Source organism: Oryctolagus cuniculus, chromosome 19 (assembly GCF_964237555.1).
Source record: "Oryctolagus cuniculus chromosome 19, mOryCun1.1, whole genome shotgun sequence".
NCBI lineage: Eukaryota > Metazoa > Chordata > Mammalia > Lagomorpha > Leporidae > Oryctolagus > Oryctolagus cuniculus.
Window position 1 is genome coordinate 33,785,863 of NC_091450.1, and position 15,470 is coordinate 33,801,332.

The window sequence follows — 15,470 nt, forward strand, 5'->3', positions numbered from 1 at the left end:
CAGGGACACTCAGGCTTAGACCCGGCCCCCAGGGTGCGCGCCCTGTCTCCTGTGAGGCCTCCAAGCACTGCAGGTCTGGGAGGGAAGAGATGTGCCGTCATCCCAGCCGCCCCACTGCGCAGGGTGAGGGGGGCACAGGGACGCTGGGCCCTCGGGGGCTGCCCCAGCAACAGGGTGGGCGCAGGGTGTCCCGGCCCTCGGGGTGGGCGCAGGGTGTCCCGGCCCTCGGGGTGGGTGCAGGGTGTCCCGGCCCTCGGGGGCTGCCCCGGTGAGCAGGGTGGGTGCAGGGTGTCCTAGCCTCGGGGTGGGCGCAGGAGTTCCCGGCCCTCGGGGTGGGTGCAGGGTGTCCCAGCCCTCAGGGTGGGCGCAGGGTGTCCCGGCCCTCGGGGTGGGTGCGGGGTGTCCCGGCCCTCAGGGTGGGTGCGGGGTGTCCCCGCGGCAGCCACAGACTGAGGGCTGCTCCGGCCTGGGCGGCTGGGGGGAGGGGGCTGCCGCCTGCCTCCGGTGGAGGAGTCTCTGCCAGGCCGGCCAAATCCCCGGCTTATCGGCTCAACCTTATCTACAAAACCGCCCACAATTTCCCAGAGAACAGAATTAAATATGGGATTTAGCAGAGATTTTGCGTCTGCCTGAGCAGGGCTAGGAACAGGAGGTGGGCGGGGGAGGGGGTGCCCAGGTCACCTGAAAGCTCTGGGTCACCCGCAAGGCCGCCCAGGAGGAGGGGCAGTGGGGGCCGCGTGCTGGGTCGCCAGGCCTGCGCCCCCCACCGAGGCCCAGGAAGGCAGCATCCACTGGCCCACGACCCAGCCCTGTGAGAGCGCACAGAGCCGCCCCGGGTCCACTGCTTTCCCAGGAGCTGTGGCCGTCTCGTCCCTGGGGACCCAGCCCAGAACACTCACTCACTGGGGGTAGGGGCCCAGCACCCTGCCCAAGGTGGAGCCATCGTGACCAGCAGCCACCACTGTCCAGGCAGGGCAGCCTGGAAGCCCTGGGCTCTGCCTGCCTGGCGCCCACAGACCTCTTGCTAACGGTGAGATGACCCCACCAGCGGGAGCCCCATCTCCTGCAGGTCTAGCATCGAGGCTTCCTGAGGGCTGGGGCTGCACCCTGGGGTCCGCTTGGCACCTCAGCTTGGACCTGCTGGGGGTGGCCCGCGGTGGTCCTTGGCAGCCCCTGGCTGGTCCGTGTCTGCACCCCCTCGTCCCCCCTCCACCCGATTAGCACCCAGTGCAGGGCAAGCTCTCAGAGCTGAGTGGACGGCAGGATGGCCACGTCCGCTCCCAGCCGTGCTCAGCCCAGGCCAGCCCCGAGGTGGCAGGCCCAGTTTCCAGAGCTGCAGGCCACAGAGCCCTGCCGGCCTGGCTGCAGCCGCTGACTGACCCCCTGCCACAAGGCTGACACCACCGTGGAGCCGGGGCCCTGGGCAGCAGGGGCAGGTGGGGGGGCGGGGGGGCTTGGCCGGAGCAGAGACCGTGGACCGTGTCCCTGAGTGCTCCAGGCCTTGCGAAGGCTCTGGCTGGGCCTGGGGGACAGAGGAGCAGGTGCCCACCTCTGCCATCTACAAACCCCCAGCTCGGTCTGTGTCCCACTGCGCCTTTGAGAGCAGCTCCCACGGGAGACTGGGGCGGGGGCGCCTCTCCCCGGGGGACTGGGGCATGGGCTGGGGCACCCTAGGACTGCAGCCTTCTACCCCGTCCAGGGCTCTGAGGGCAGTGGACACCTGGGGACAGCTGGGACATCGTGCTGTCCCGGGAGCCCTCACCCTGCATTGCCTTCTCCCTGGCACGCCTGGGGTGTTTCCTGGCTGCCCCGCCTCCACGGTCAATTCCAGGCCCAGCTCTCTCTGCCCAATCAGAGCCGCTGTCCTGGGGCTCTTGGGTGTCACGTGGGCCAGGCGTCCTGTCCACCCCGGCCCTCCAGCACAACCTGCACCGTCACGCTGGGATCCGACGTCTTCTGCCGCTTCTGGGTGCAAACGTGGTCTCACAGAGACCCCTCCCCCCGCACATCTGTATATCAGATCCTGCCCTCCACATGTGTGTGTCGGATCCCGCCCCTACACGGGAGCATCTCAGACGCTGCCCCGACGTGTCTCAGGTCCCCCACGTGTCTCAGGTCCCCCACATCTCAGGTCCCCCCGTCTCAGGTCCCCCACGTGTCTCAGGTCCCCCATGTCTCAGGTCCCCCACGTGTCTCAGGTCCCCCCGTCTCAGGTCCCCCACGTGTCTCAGGTCCCCCAAGTCTCAGGTCCCCCACGTGTCTCAGGTCCCCCACATCTCAGGTCCCCCTCGTGTCTCAGAACCCCCCCATGTCTCAGGTCCCCCACGTGTCTCAGGTCCCCCATGTGTCTCTGGTCCCCCACGTCTCAGGTCCCCCACGTGTCTCAGGTCCCCCAGTCTCAGGTCCCCCACGTGTCTCAGGTCCCCCACATCTCAGGTCCCTTACGTGTCTCAGGTCCCCCACGTCTCAGGTCCCCCACGTGTCTCAGGTCCCCCAGTCTCAGGTCCCCCACGTGTCTCAGGTCCCCCACATCTCAGGTCCCTTACGTGTCTCAGGTCCCCCACGTCTCAGGTCCCCCACGTGTCTCAGGTCCCCCATGTCTCAGGTCCCCCAGTCTCAGGTCCCCCACATGTCTCAGGTCCCCCAGTCTCAGGTCCCCCACATGTCTCAGGTCCCCCAGTCTCAGGTCCCCCATGTGTCTCTGGTCCCCCACGTCTCAGGTCCCCCACGTGTCTCTGGTCCCCCACGTCTCAGGTCCCCCACGTGTCTCAGGTCCCCCACATCTCAGGTCCCCCAGTCTCAGGTCCCCCAGTCTCAGGTCCCCCATGTGTCTCAGGTCCCCCCGTCTCAGGTCCCCCAGTCCCAGGTCCCCCACGTGTCTCAGGTCCCCCCGTCTCATGTCCCCCACGTGTCTCAGGTCCCCCATGTCTCAGGTCCCCCACGTATCTCAGGTCCCCCACGTCTCAGGTCCCCCAGTCTCAGGTCCCCCATGTGTCTCAGGTCCCCCACGTCTCAGGTCCCCCACGTGTCTCAGGTCCCCCACGTCTCAGGTCCCCCACGTGTCTCAGGTCCCCCACGTGTCTCAGGTCCCCCACGTCTCAGGTCCTCCATGTCTCAGGTCCCCCCATCTCAGGTCCCCCACGTGTCTCAGGTCCCCCACGTGTCTCAGGTCCCCCACGTCTCAGGTCCCCCACGTGTCTCAGGTCCCCCACGTGTCTCAGGTCCCCCACGTCTCAGGTCCCCCACGTGTCTCAGGTCCCCCACGTCTCAGGTCCCCCACGTGTCTCAGGTCCCCCATGTCTCAGGTCCCCCACGTGTCTCTGGTCCCCCACGTGTCTCAGGTGCCCCCCATGTCTCAGGTCCCCCACGTGTCTCAGGTCCCCCATGTGTCTCAGGTCCCCCACGTCTCAGGTCCCCCACGTGTCTCAGGTCCCCCAGTCTCAGGTCCCCCCGTCTCAGGTCCCCCACATGTCTCAGGTCCCCCACGTGTCTCAGGTCCCCCACGTGTCTCAGGTCCCCAAGTCTCAGGTCCCCCACGTGTCTCAGGTCCCCCACGTGTCTCAGGTCCCCCATGTGTCTCAGGTCCCCCACGTGTCTCAGGTCCCCCATGTCTCAGGTCCCCCACGTGTCTCAGGTCCCCCCCATGTCTCAGGTCCCCCACGTGTCTCAGGTCCCTCAGTCTCAGGTCCCCCACGTGTCTCAGGTCCCCCACGTGTCTCAGGTCCCTCAGTCTCAGGTCCCCCATGTGTCTCAGGTCCCCCCCAAGTCTCAGGTCCCCCCGTCTCAGATCCCCCCGTCTCAGGTCCCCCACGTCTCAGGTCCCCCACGTGTCTCAGGTCCCCCATGTCTCAGGTCCCCCACGTGTCTCTGGTCCCCCACGTGTCTCAGGTGCCCCCCATGTCTCAGGTCCCCCACGTGTCTCAGGTCCCCCATGTGTCTCAGGTCCCCCACGTCTCAGGTCCCCCACGTGTCTCAGGTCCCCCAGTCTCAGGTCCCCCCGTCTCAGGTCCCCCACATGTCTCAGGTCCCCCACGTGTCTCAGGTCCCCCACGTGTCTCTGGTCCCCCACGTGTCTCAGGTGCCCCCCATGTCTCAGGTCCCCCACGTGTCTCAGGTCCCCCATGTGTCTCAGGTCCCCCACGTCTCAGGTCCCCCACGTGTCTCAGGTCCCCCAGTCTCAGGTCCCCCCGTCTCAGGTCCCCCACATGTCTCAGGTCCCCCACGTGTCTCAGGTCCCCCACGTGTCTCAGGTCCCCAAGTCTCAGGTCCCCCACGTGTCTCAGGTCCCCCACGTGTCTCAGGTCCCCCATGTGTCTCAGGTCCCCCACGTGTCTCAGGTCCCCCATGTCTCAGGTCCCCCACGTGTCTCAGGTCCCCCCCATGTCTCAGGTCCCCCACGTGTCTCAGGTCCCTCAGTCTCAGGTCCCCCACGTGTCTCAGGTCCCCCACGTGTCTCAGGTCCCTCAGTCTCAGGTCCCCCATGTGTCTCAGGTCCCCCCCAAGTCTCAGGTCCCCCCGTCTCAGATCCCCCCGTCTCAGGTCCCCCACGTGTCTCAGGTCCCCCACGTGTCTCAGGTCCCCCACATCTCAGGTCCCCCACGTGTCTCAGGTCCCCCAGTCTCAGGTCCCCCACGTGTCTCAGGTCCCCCACGTGTCTCAGGTCCCCCACATCTCAGGTCCCCCACATGTCTCAGGTCCCCCACGTGTCTCAGGTCCCCCACGTGTCTCAGGTCCAGCCCCTGCACGTGTGTTTCACAGACCACCCTGCAGGTGCGTCTGATCCTGCCTCCTACATGTCCTAGATGCCACCCCCACACATGTGCACCTGAGATCCCGCCCCCTGCACGTGTGTGCCTCCGGTCCCGCCCCCATATGTGTGTCCCAGATTCTGCCCCATCACAGCCTCCTGGGGACCTGTGGGGCCGTGGTGACACTGGCCTGGCACCAGCTGGAGAGGCCGGCCGTCAAAACCAGAGTGACACTGCTGCTGCCCCAAGGCCTGTGTGGGGACAGAGGTCACACCCATCTTGAAGGAGCCGAGGCCCAACCCCTGCAGGAGAGACAAGATCACTGGCCCTGAAAGCAGAACCGGCTGAGGCGTGGCCCCTGGGCGGCGGTGCCTGGGGCCAGTACTGCTGACCGGCATCTGGCTTCCTGGCCAGGGCAGGAGCCAGCAGGACACTGGGGAGTGGGGGCCCGCCCCAAGCCCCCATCAGCCCGCGTGTGCCTCCCGGTCGTCCTCGTCCTAGGGACACCCTGTGCCCTGCCTGCCCATCCACGAGATTGGGCTCCAGGTGCCCCACAGGGCCGTCCGGGGCCTCGGCCTTCCCGCCACCTATGCGGTCTGGCCCGAGCCCCTGGCCGGCCGTGCAGACTGCTGGGCGGCTGGCGGGGTCACCTTCCTTAGGCCGGGTCGCCTGCCCGGCCACTGTCCCCTCCTGGGCCCCGGCCGCATGTCGGGGGCTGGATGCAGGCAGCTCCGGCGCATAAAATTCAGGCTCTTCGCAAAAAAAAAAAAAAAAAAAAAATGGAGCCAGGACTGGCCCCTGGTGGACCCCAGGCCTGAGGCCCAGGAGGAGATGGACGGGGCCGGCGGGGGAGCCGGCGCGGGGCGGCGTCCTGCGGCCGACGGCGCCCTCTGCTGGCCAGGTCGGGCATCGCGGCGGACCGGGTGTGTGGCTCGGGCCCCGGAGTGCGGGGCGCTGCGGGGCGCTCCCCGCCCGGGCGGGCAGGCCGCCGCGGCGCCCGGGCAGGGGTGCGGGGCTGGCCCGGGGGTCTCCGCGGCTCGCGGGCGCCTGGCAGCGGCGGGCTCTTTAAGACGGAACCCCGCGGCCGGGCCCTTTAAGACGGAACCCCGCGGCCGGCCCCATGTGTGCGGCGTCTCCAGGGCGACCAGGACCGCGCGTCCAGGGCGACCACGCTGGCCGCTGGCCGCTGACCGCTGACCGCTGGCCGCAGCCTTCCCCAGCCGGCCATGGCGCAGTCGGACGTGCTGCTCACGCGGCAGCCGGCGCCGCAGACGGTGCCGGCCTGCGAGCTGCCCCGCAAGGAGCCCGCGCTGGCCTGCAACACGGGCGCGCACACGTCCGCGGGGCTGGCCACCGCGGGCTTCCGCACGGCGCGGTACCTGCTGGACGAGTGGTTCCAGCTGGGCTACGCGCGCTACCACCAGGCCTTCGCCGACCGCGACGGCTCCGAGCGCCAGCGGCGGGAGAGCGCGCAGCTGGCGGCCGAGGCGGAGGCGCTGGCGCGGCGCACGCAGCAGGACTCCACGCGTGCGGTGGGCGAGCGGCTGCAGGACGCGCACGGCTGGGCCGAGGAGCTGCGGCGCGCGGCGGCGGGGCTGGGCGCCGAGACCGAGCTGCTGCTGGCGCAGAAGCGGCGGCTGGAGCGCGCGCTGGACGCCACGGCCGTGCCCCTGTCGCTGGCCACCGACGGCCTGCAGAGCCGCGAGCGCCGCCAGCAGCCGGACCTGGTGCGGGACCGCGTGGAGGTGGAGCTGCTGCAGGTGCGTGGCGAGCCGGGGTCTGCGGAGGCCGCCCCGCCCAGTGCACGGGGCTCCCCGCGGCGAGGACCCGGGTCCCGGTGCGGGGGACGAGCGTGCAGCCCCCCGCAGCCCCCGGAAGAAAAGCCCGCCCTCGCCCTGCACCCGACAAGGAGGCGCGCGCCCAACCCGCCATGAGGGCTGACCCGGGGGTCCCCCCCAGCCCCGGAGTGGGGGGGCGTGCTCAGGAGGGGTCTCTCCCCCCCCCAGGAGGCGGAGCTCATCCGGAACGTGCAGGAGCTGATCAAGAGAACCATCGTGCAGGCCGCCAACCAGATCCGGTGGGCGGGCGCGGCCGGCACAGCCGTGGGGGACGCGGCCCGTGGGGGCCTGGGCGCGGCCCGTGGGGGACACGACACAGCCGTGGGGGACACGACACAGCCCGTGGGGGCCACGACACAGCCCGTGGGGGCCTGGGCACGGCCCGTGGGGGACACGACACAGCCCGTGGGGGCCTGGGCACAGCCGTGGGGGACACGGCCCGTGGGGGCCTGGGCACAGCCCGTGGGGGCCACGACACAGCCCGTGGGGGACACGACACAGCCCGTGGGGGACACGACACAGCCCGTGGGGACACGACACAGCCCGTGGGGACACGACACAGCCCGCGGGGACACGACACAGCCGCGGGGGACACGACACAGCCCGCGGGGACACGACACAGCCGCGGGGGACACGACACAGCCCATGGGGGACACGACACAGCCCGTGGGGGACGCGGCCCGTGGGGACCTGGGCACAGCCCGTGGGGGACACGACACAGCCCGTGGGGGACACGACACAGCCCGCGGGGACACGACACAGCCCGTGGGGACACGACACAGCCCGCGGGGACACGACACAGCCGCGGGGGACACGACACAGCCCATGGGGGACATGACACAGCCCGTGGGGGACGCGGCCCGTGGGGACCTGGGCACAGCCCGTGGGGGACACGACACAGCCCGTGGGGACACGACACAACCCGTGGGGGCCACGACACAGCCCGTGGGGACACGACACAGCCCGTGGGGACACGACACAGCCCGTGGGGGCCACGACACAGCCCGTGGGGGACATGACACAGCCCGTGGGGGCCTGGGCACAGCCCGTGGGAACACGACACAGCCCGTGGGGACACGACACAGCCCGTGGGGGACATGACACAGCCCGTGGGGGCCTGGGCACAGCCCGTGGGGGACACGACACAGTCCATGGGGGACACGACACAGCCCGTGGGGGACACGACACAGTCCATGGGGGACATGACACAGCCCGCGGGGAGACACGACACAGCCCGTGGGGGACATGACACAGCCCGTGGGGGCCTGGGCACAGCCTGTAGGGACATGACACAGCCCGCGGGGGCCCCAGCACAGCCCGTTGGGGCACACAGCCCAGGCACGGCTTGTAGGGAGACACGGCCCCAGGGCTCAGATGTCACAGCCGGGCGCCTGGCACTGGCCGAGGGTGCCAGTTCCTGCCCAGCCGGGGTGGGGGGCCCAGGGGCCGGCACGGGGGAGGGGCCTGGCCCTGAGCGGCCACCCTACTGCCCAGGCTGAACCGGGAGCACAAGGAGACGTGCGAGATGGACTGGTCAGACAAGGTGCAGGCCTACAACATCGACGAGACCTGCGCCCGCTACCACAACCAGAGCACCGACGTGCAGTTCCACCCGCACTCCACCAAGCTGGAGGAGAGGTGCGGCCGCCCCCGCGGGCTGCCCCTGCCTAGCCCTGGCCCCTGAGGCCCTGCGCGCAGCCCCTCGGATGGGCGCCCCCGCCCGAGCGCCCAGCATCGCCCAGCTGCACCCGGGACCTGGGACGGGAGGGGCGGCCCCAGGCTGCGGGCTTGGCCGCGTGCGGCCAGCAGAGGGCGCGCGAACGCCGCGCATGGCCGGGCCCCGGGGCGGGGGGCGCGGCGCGCGAGCCGGGCGCGCCCCCGACCCTGGTGCCCGCGCTCGCACAGCGCCTCCACGCCCGAGTCGTGGGCCAAGTTCACCCAGGACAACCTGCTCCGCGCCGAGCGCGAGCGCCAGGCCTCGGCCGACCTGCGCGCGCTGGTGGACTGCGTCCTCACGGACGTGGCCGCGGACCTGCAGCTGCAGGGCGACGCCGTGGCCCTGGCCTTCGGGCAGCGCTGCGAGGAGCTGGAGGACGCCAGCCACAAGCTGCAGCACCACCTGCGCAAGGTGCGGGCGCTCAGGGGCCTGAGGCTGCCCGGCGGCCGGGGCGGGGCCGGGGTGGCCGCGGGAGTGGGGCCGTGCCGGGTGGACTCCGTGGCCCTGACCGGCCGCCGGGGCGGTGTCCTGCGCAGACGCTGCGCGAGATCACGGAGCAGGAGCACAACATCGCGGCCCTGAGGCAGGCCATCAAGGGACAAGGAGGCGCCGCTGCGCGTGGCCCAGACGCGCCTGTACCAGCGCTCGCAGCGGCCGGGCGTGGAGCTGTGCCGGGACAACGCCCAGTTCAGGTGCGCCCGCCCCGGCTCGGCCACGCCCCCGCGGGCATGAGCTAGACCGCCGCTCCGGACCCCACCCCAGGAGAGGGCCCTGCCTTGCCCGGGCTGTCCACGCCATGAGGGAGGGGGCTGGGGTCTCAGGGCCCCTCTTCGGCCACGCCCCGCTCAGGGAGCGAGGTCTCCGCTCCCCCGGCCGGCCGGCGCCCACCCCGAGGCAGGAGAGGTGCAGCCAGGGCCGCCCGGGGTCCTGAGCGGCGCCCCGGCCCGCAGGCTGGTGAGCGAGGTGGGCCAGCTGGACCTGGCGCTGTCGGCGCTGCGGGAGAAGCTGCTGGAGGCGGAGCGGTCGCTGTGCGCCCTGGAGGACACGCGCAGGAGCCTGGAGCAGGACCTCGCGGTCAAGGCCGACAGCCTCTTCATCGACCGCCAGAAGTGCCTGGCGCTGCGCGCCCTCTACCCCACCGCCTCCCGGCTGGCCGGCTACGAGTGACGGCCGGGCGAGCCCCTCCCCAAATAAAGAGCACGTTAGCTTGCGCGCTCGCGTCCTCTGCGGCCGGGGGCGGGGTCAGAGGGCGCGAGGCCACCCCCAGGGCCCGGCCTCAGCTCCGGCACGCGGAGCTGACTCAGTGGTCCGCCAGGCCGAGCCCCGGCCAGCGTGCTGACCGCAGGACCCTCCGCTGGGCCGGGCAGACGGATGGGGGCTGTGTGGAGCTGCGGCTAGCGCCCCAGAATGGGGCCCGGGGTGTGGGGGTGGGAGACCCTGACCCCCAGGGGGACAGGCAGGAGACCAGAGGTGCCCTGGCCACGCAGGGGTGCGTGCTGCCCAGCCCCGTCCACCTCGCCCACCCAGGCAGGGCTGGAGCTCAGTGGGGACTGGCACTCCCATCACTGCCTCGCGGGCGCCCACCGTGGCCTGGCTCACGGCGGGGGCCACAGTGCTAGTCCCTGCCCCTGCTGCCACCACAGGCAGCTGGGAATTCAGAAGGCACTCAGCCAGGTTGGGGGGAGTCAGGCCGCCTGGGGGCGTGGTCAGTGGGGGACAGGAAGGGCCTGGTGGAGGAGGGGTGTGGTCAGTGGAGGAGGGGGCGTGGTCAGTAGGGGGCAGGAAGGGCTTCCTGGAGGAGGGGCCGTGGTCAGTGGGGGCAGGAAGGGCTTGGGCTCCCCCTCACCTCTCACCACAGCCATCGGATCCTTGCTGGCCCTGGGATGCCCCTCCCTCGGCCTTGAGCCCCATGGTTGGTGGGGGTGGGGCTCGGGCTGTTGCCCTTCACTTCCTGTGGGGTTGGGGCTTCGGGCAGCTTCGAGGCCCTGGAGAGCAGGGTCCCTGTCGTCTGGGGGTGGGGTGGGGTGGGCCTGGCCCCCAACCCGGCCCCCAACCCAGCCCAGCCTCCAGCCCCCAGCCTCCAGCCCTGGGCCTCTGCCCACCAGGTCCCTGGTCCCTGCTCAGCCCGGAGCAGCATGGAGCCACCTCCCTGTCCCCCGCGGCCCCTGAGCTGTGGGAGGGGGGTGAGGGCTCCACGCGCTGTAGCCAGGAGGGCGTGAGGAGTGGGGGTGGAGGCTGCCGAGCCCCCGCTGCCCCGTCCACTGTCCTGTGCTGGCCTCAGGCACAGGCCACGTGTCCCCCGGGTGGCGGGCGGCAGGGCCAGGGGCCCCGATGACCGAGTGTCCAGCTGCTGTGCCCGCCTGGGCAGCCGTCAGGACCTGAGGGACACGTCTGTGAGCACTGGGGAGGTGACATGGCCACTCGTCCCATTCGGGGCCCCAGAGGGTGGGGGGCTGGCAAGGAGGGGCGTGGCCCAGGCTCCTCGTCGGCTGGGGGGGGCCAGGCTCCTCGTCGGCTGGGGGGGGCCAGGCTCCTCCTCTGCTGGGGGGGCAGGCTCCTCGTCGGCTGGGGGGGGCGTGGGCCAGGCTCTTCCTCTGCTCCGGACAGGCGGCCGGCGCCGGCACAGACGCCAGGTGGCGCTATAAGCACTGGTTTTCTCTCTCCTGCTGCCCCGTGCGTTTCACAGCGGGAGAGGCCCAGGGGCCCTGACCGCTGGGCCCCCCAGGACGGGTCTGAGAAGCCCCCACCTCCGTTTCTGGGCCTGCAGGACAGCGTTCCTGATTCTCACCCGCGGCTGCCCAGCCCTCACCGAGCCCACCGGCACGCAGGCGGCTGCTGACCAGAGGCCCTGGGTGCAGCCCCCACGGCGGGTCAGGCTGCCCCCGAGGGCGCAGGGCGAGGCCCGCCCTCTGCCCACTCCGGCTGAGCGGCGCCCCTGCCCTCCTGCCCCTTCTGGGAGAGTGGGGCGGGGTCTACGGTGCCCTGGGGTCAGCTCGTGCTGTCTGCCGCGGGCTCAGGCCCAGCCTGGACACAGCCCTGGCAGGTGGGGGCAGCTCCGCCCACTCCAGCGCCCTCCAACAGGTCTTCATGGTCAGCCCGGCACGTGGCCGTGCCCGGAGCCCAGCCCTCTCGGCGTCAGGCCACGGCCCCCTGTGCTCCCAGAGCCTTGGCGCACACGCACTGCCGGCCAGCTGCCTGGCTCCTCCCGCTCCGGCCGAGACCCTGGGCACTGCCCTCCCGAGCCCACAGCGTGCCCAGCAGCGTCCACCTCGCCCACCCAGGAAGGGGTGGCGCTCCGCAGGAGCTGGCCCCTCCCAGCACCGTCTCCCCGGGCTCCCACCGCCCCTGGGGACCCTGCGGGACGCCCTCTGCGGCCTGGCTCTCGGCGGGGGGCCGCGGCGCTGGCCCGCCCTCCGTCGTCACGGAGATGCGGTGGCTGTCTGAGCCCGGGCTATTTCTGTCCTGAGACTTGGTGTCCTGACGCGCTGAGTCACCCTCCGCCTGCTGACCACGGCCTGCACACACCTTCCCAGCCCGTCCAGATGCTCGGCCGCTCACCGCACACTGGCTGCCCACCGAGGGCCTTCCGGGGCTGGAGGGTGGTCGTGCGGTGTTGGGAGGGCCCGAGGGCCTGCAGCGGGTCACTGCCCCGTAGCCGCTGAGGCTCACCCTGCCCAGCCCTGTCCAGGGCCAAGCGGCTACAGGGTGTGGGTCCGTTCCTCAGTGTCCATCCCATCAGTGTCTCCGCTGGGCGTGGGGTGCAGACGGGGGAGCCCGGAGACCAGCCCCAGCCCCTGGCTGCCCCTTGGCCTGTGGGAAAAGCCCCCGCGGGGGGGCCCTTGCAGAGGAGGACCAGGCTCGGCGGGGGCGGCTCTCTGGCCACGCCGGCGCCGCCCTCGGGCGGGTGGCCTGGAACCCAGGAAGTGGCCCCTTGCCAATCACCACGTCCAGGTGCCGGGTCATCCCTGGGCCCAGGGTCAGAGCAGGGGTGGACAGGGCCCCATGTGGACTTGGCCCCCCCTCTGCACCCGGGTTCCCCACTGACCTGTGAGGTCTCCATCAGCTGAAGGCTGGGCTGTCGCGGGGACCCCGTCTGCCTCAGGCACCTGGTGGGGCCCAGGCCAGGGGTTCCCTGCTGGGGTGGCTGAGCGCCCACACACAGTATGGACCCCGGCCAGACCCCCCAGCCCCTCACCACGCTCCACCCCGTGGCAAGGCCGCCCCCGTGAGCCGCCATCCCAACCTGTTCAGGCCGAGCTGTCCTGCCCAGACCCTCCCCTGGACCTGGGGCTGGAGGGTGGCCGAGGGCAGGCCGGGCGGCGCGCGGAGGGGCCCTGAGAGTTTTGGCCGGGAGCGGCGGGGCGGCCCGGGGCTGCGGTCTCAGCCAGGAAACCACGGCCGCCAGTGGTGTGCAGCGCTCCTTCAGAGGCCTGCAGCCCAGGGCGGCACAGCCGAGGCTGGCGGCCGACACCTGCAGCGAGCCGGGGCGGGCAGGGCCGGTGGCCCGGATTCCCAGGCAGGGTCTGTGGGGTGGGGGGCTGCTGTGACGCAGGCGTCGCGTGGGAGTCCAGCAGCCCTGGAGTGGGTCAGGGTCTGCCGGGGCCCCGCGGGGCAGCTCCCCTCCACAGCTCCTCCCTGGGAGCTCGGGGTGAGGGGCCTGGCTCTGGGGGCTGGGTGGGGGAGCCCCCCTGCCCCCACAATGGCTCCCCCTTTGCCAGGTGCGGGGCCCCCAGCACGGGGCACCAGGACACCCTACTCCAGGCAGCTGGGTTCCTGCTGCAGCACAGGGCTCGGGCCAGGGAGGGGCACCGGGGACAGAGCGGCCCCGGGGCCCCAGCGTCCTCCTCCTGCCCGTGACCCCTGTGACCCCTGGGGCCTCGGCGTCCTCCTCCTGCCCGTGACCCCCAGGGCCTCGGCGTCCTCCTCCTGCCCGTGACCCCCGGGGCCCCGGCGTCCTCCTGCCCATGGACCCTCAGCCCCCGACGAGGGGCTGCCCTGTCTCCGTCTCTCAGGCCCTGGGCGGGAGGGCAGCTCCCACTCTCCTGCTCCTGGTGCAGGTGCTGCCCACAGGGGCCTGGCCGGGGGTCCTGCTATCGCCTGGCGTGGCCGCCCGCTGGCCCTGGCGCGTACACCTGGAGGAGCCGAGAAAGCCGGTGCCCACGGCAGGGTCAGCTGCTGGGGGCAGCGCTGGGGACAGGGCATAGGTGTAGAAGGCCACAGGCCCAGTGGCTGGGGAGAAGGCCCCGGCCTGTCCCCACCTGGGTCACCGAGCTGGGCGGAGCTCCCGGCCGCACTTTGGCCCCTTGGCCTGCAGCGGCTAGACGAGCCGGCCCGGGTGCTTGGCAACAGGTGAGCTGGTGCTCCTGGGGCCGCGGTGCCGGGGTCCGTGCCATGGAGCGGGCTCCGGGCTCTCCCCTGCCTCCAGGCCCCGTGTGTGCCCCGTGCCCCGGACGGGCCCTGGCTGTGTCCTTGGCATGCTGCCCACCTTGCCAAAACGCCCGGTGCATGGCTGGCGTCCGGGGGAGCTGCCTGGGTGCCGCGGTCTGGCTCAGTGGGCACTCCGCCCTCCCTGGAGCCAGGCAGCCTGGCCGCTCCAGGCCCGCCCAGCCAGGGGCCTCCTGCTTGGGCAGCTGCCCGGGGAGGGTCTTCGCAGCAGGGAGTCACGGCCACCCCAGGGCAGGGGCCCTGGTGCTCCCCGAGGCCGCCCTGTGCGGGCAGCGGAGAGAGCACTTCCTGTCTGTGCGGAGACGGCCGGCGCACATGGCCTGCCCCGGCTTCTCTGCCTGATGCCCGGAGTATCGGGGCCTCTCCCTGGCCTGGGCAGGCCACACCTGCCACCCACTCCCCTGCCCGTAAGCTGAGTTGTTATGAACTTGGAGAACCCGGTTTTAAATTGGGCAAAAATAGCATCGCAGAGGACCCGGAAGATGGAGCGCGCAGGATTCGAGTTCCGGGTGTCCCTCGCGCATTGTGTGCGCTGTGCTGTCAGAGCAGCCCCGAGGGCGTGGACAGCGGCCACAGCCCAGCCCCGTCGAGGGACGGTGGACGGGGTAGGAAGCGCTCAGCCCCGCGTGGGAGGAGATTCCGGAAGCAGTGGGAGTGTGCGTGAAGGAGGCCGGGCGCAGAGCCGGCCCTGGGGGAGGCGGGGCCCTGGGTGCAGGACGGGGGCTCCCTGAGGGGCAGCGCCCCACTCTGACCGCAGGGCTCCGGGCGGGAGCCACACGCTTTCCACAGCGTGGAGGATGTGTGCCGCGCTCATTCAGGAAAGCAAAGTGGAAGAGGTCCCAGCTGGTCACGACTGACCACGTGCAAGTGACCATGTGAAAGTGGCCTGTGTCGGTGCTGAGATGAGGTGGGGGGCCCGAGACCTGGGGGGACCTGAGACAGACGTGGGGACCTGAGACAGACGTGGGGGGTCTGAGATGTGGGGGGACCTGAGACAGATGTGGCCACACCCATGGCGGGGGTCCAGCAGTGGGCTGGGGGCTGAGATGGGTGTGGGCGGCAGAGAGAATGGGGGGGGGCCTGGACTCCAGCTTGCAGGCTCTGGGCCGCTTCCGCAGAGCTGACCCCTGGCCCTGCCCCCAGTCCCCCCTCTGGGTGTCCCTCACTTCTCTGCTGCTGTGTCTGCCCTGTCCATCACTCGTGTCCCCCTCATCTCTGCCAGGCCCCCCCACTCCCGGGGACCCCTGAGGGAGGAGCAGGCTGACGGGGGGTCCCATCCAGGGCACCCCAATGTCACAACTGCTGGGAGCCAGCCCAGCCTCGGTTTCTCTCCCAGTCACCACCCTCCCCCCCCAGCACTCTGCCCTGCTGGGCAAACAGACACTCCCACCCCTCCCGCCGCCCCCGCCTGCCGGATGTCCCCACAGGCTCAGCCTGGGCGTCACTGGAGCCCCGGGGCCAATAAAACCCACTGATGCGGACGGAGCCCCAGAGCGGCCGCCGCTCCTGCCCACAGCCCCGCACTGGCTCTGGCCGCCAGGGCGGGGCTGCGTCCTGGGACCCACTGTGGCTGCTCAGGGCTGTCTGCCCTGCCAGGCCTTTCTTGGGGGTCTGGGCACCGTCCATGCTGACCATGCCTCGTCCCTTGGACCCTCCTGAGACACCCCCGGCTCCGCCCCAGGCCTGCCCTGAGCGCTGATTCTGCCTCCTCAACCCCCCAGG

The 15,470-nt window shown here is 71.4% G+C and overlaps 1 protein-coding gene across 1 annotated transcript; it reads left to right on the top strand.

Annotated features, from left to right (window-relative positions):
* The first annotated feature begins 5,517 nt into the window (after positions 1-5,517).
* On the top strand, positions 5,518-9,513 carry TEKT4 (tektin 4). Its single transcript, XM_051828576.2, is given in 7 exon segments — positions 5,518-6,508; positions 6,755-6,825; positions 8,081-8,224; positions 8,492-8,714; positions 8,840-8,899; positions 8,901-8,995; positions 9,254-9,513. Coding segments are annotated over 7 exon segments (1,344 nt in total). The 5' UTR covers positions 5,518-5,974; the 3' UTR covers positions 9,471-9,513.
* The last annotated feature ends 5,957 nt before the right edge of the window (positions 9,514-15,470 follow it).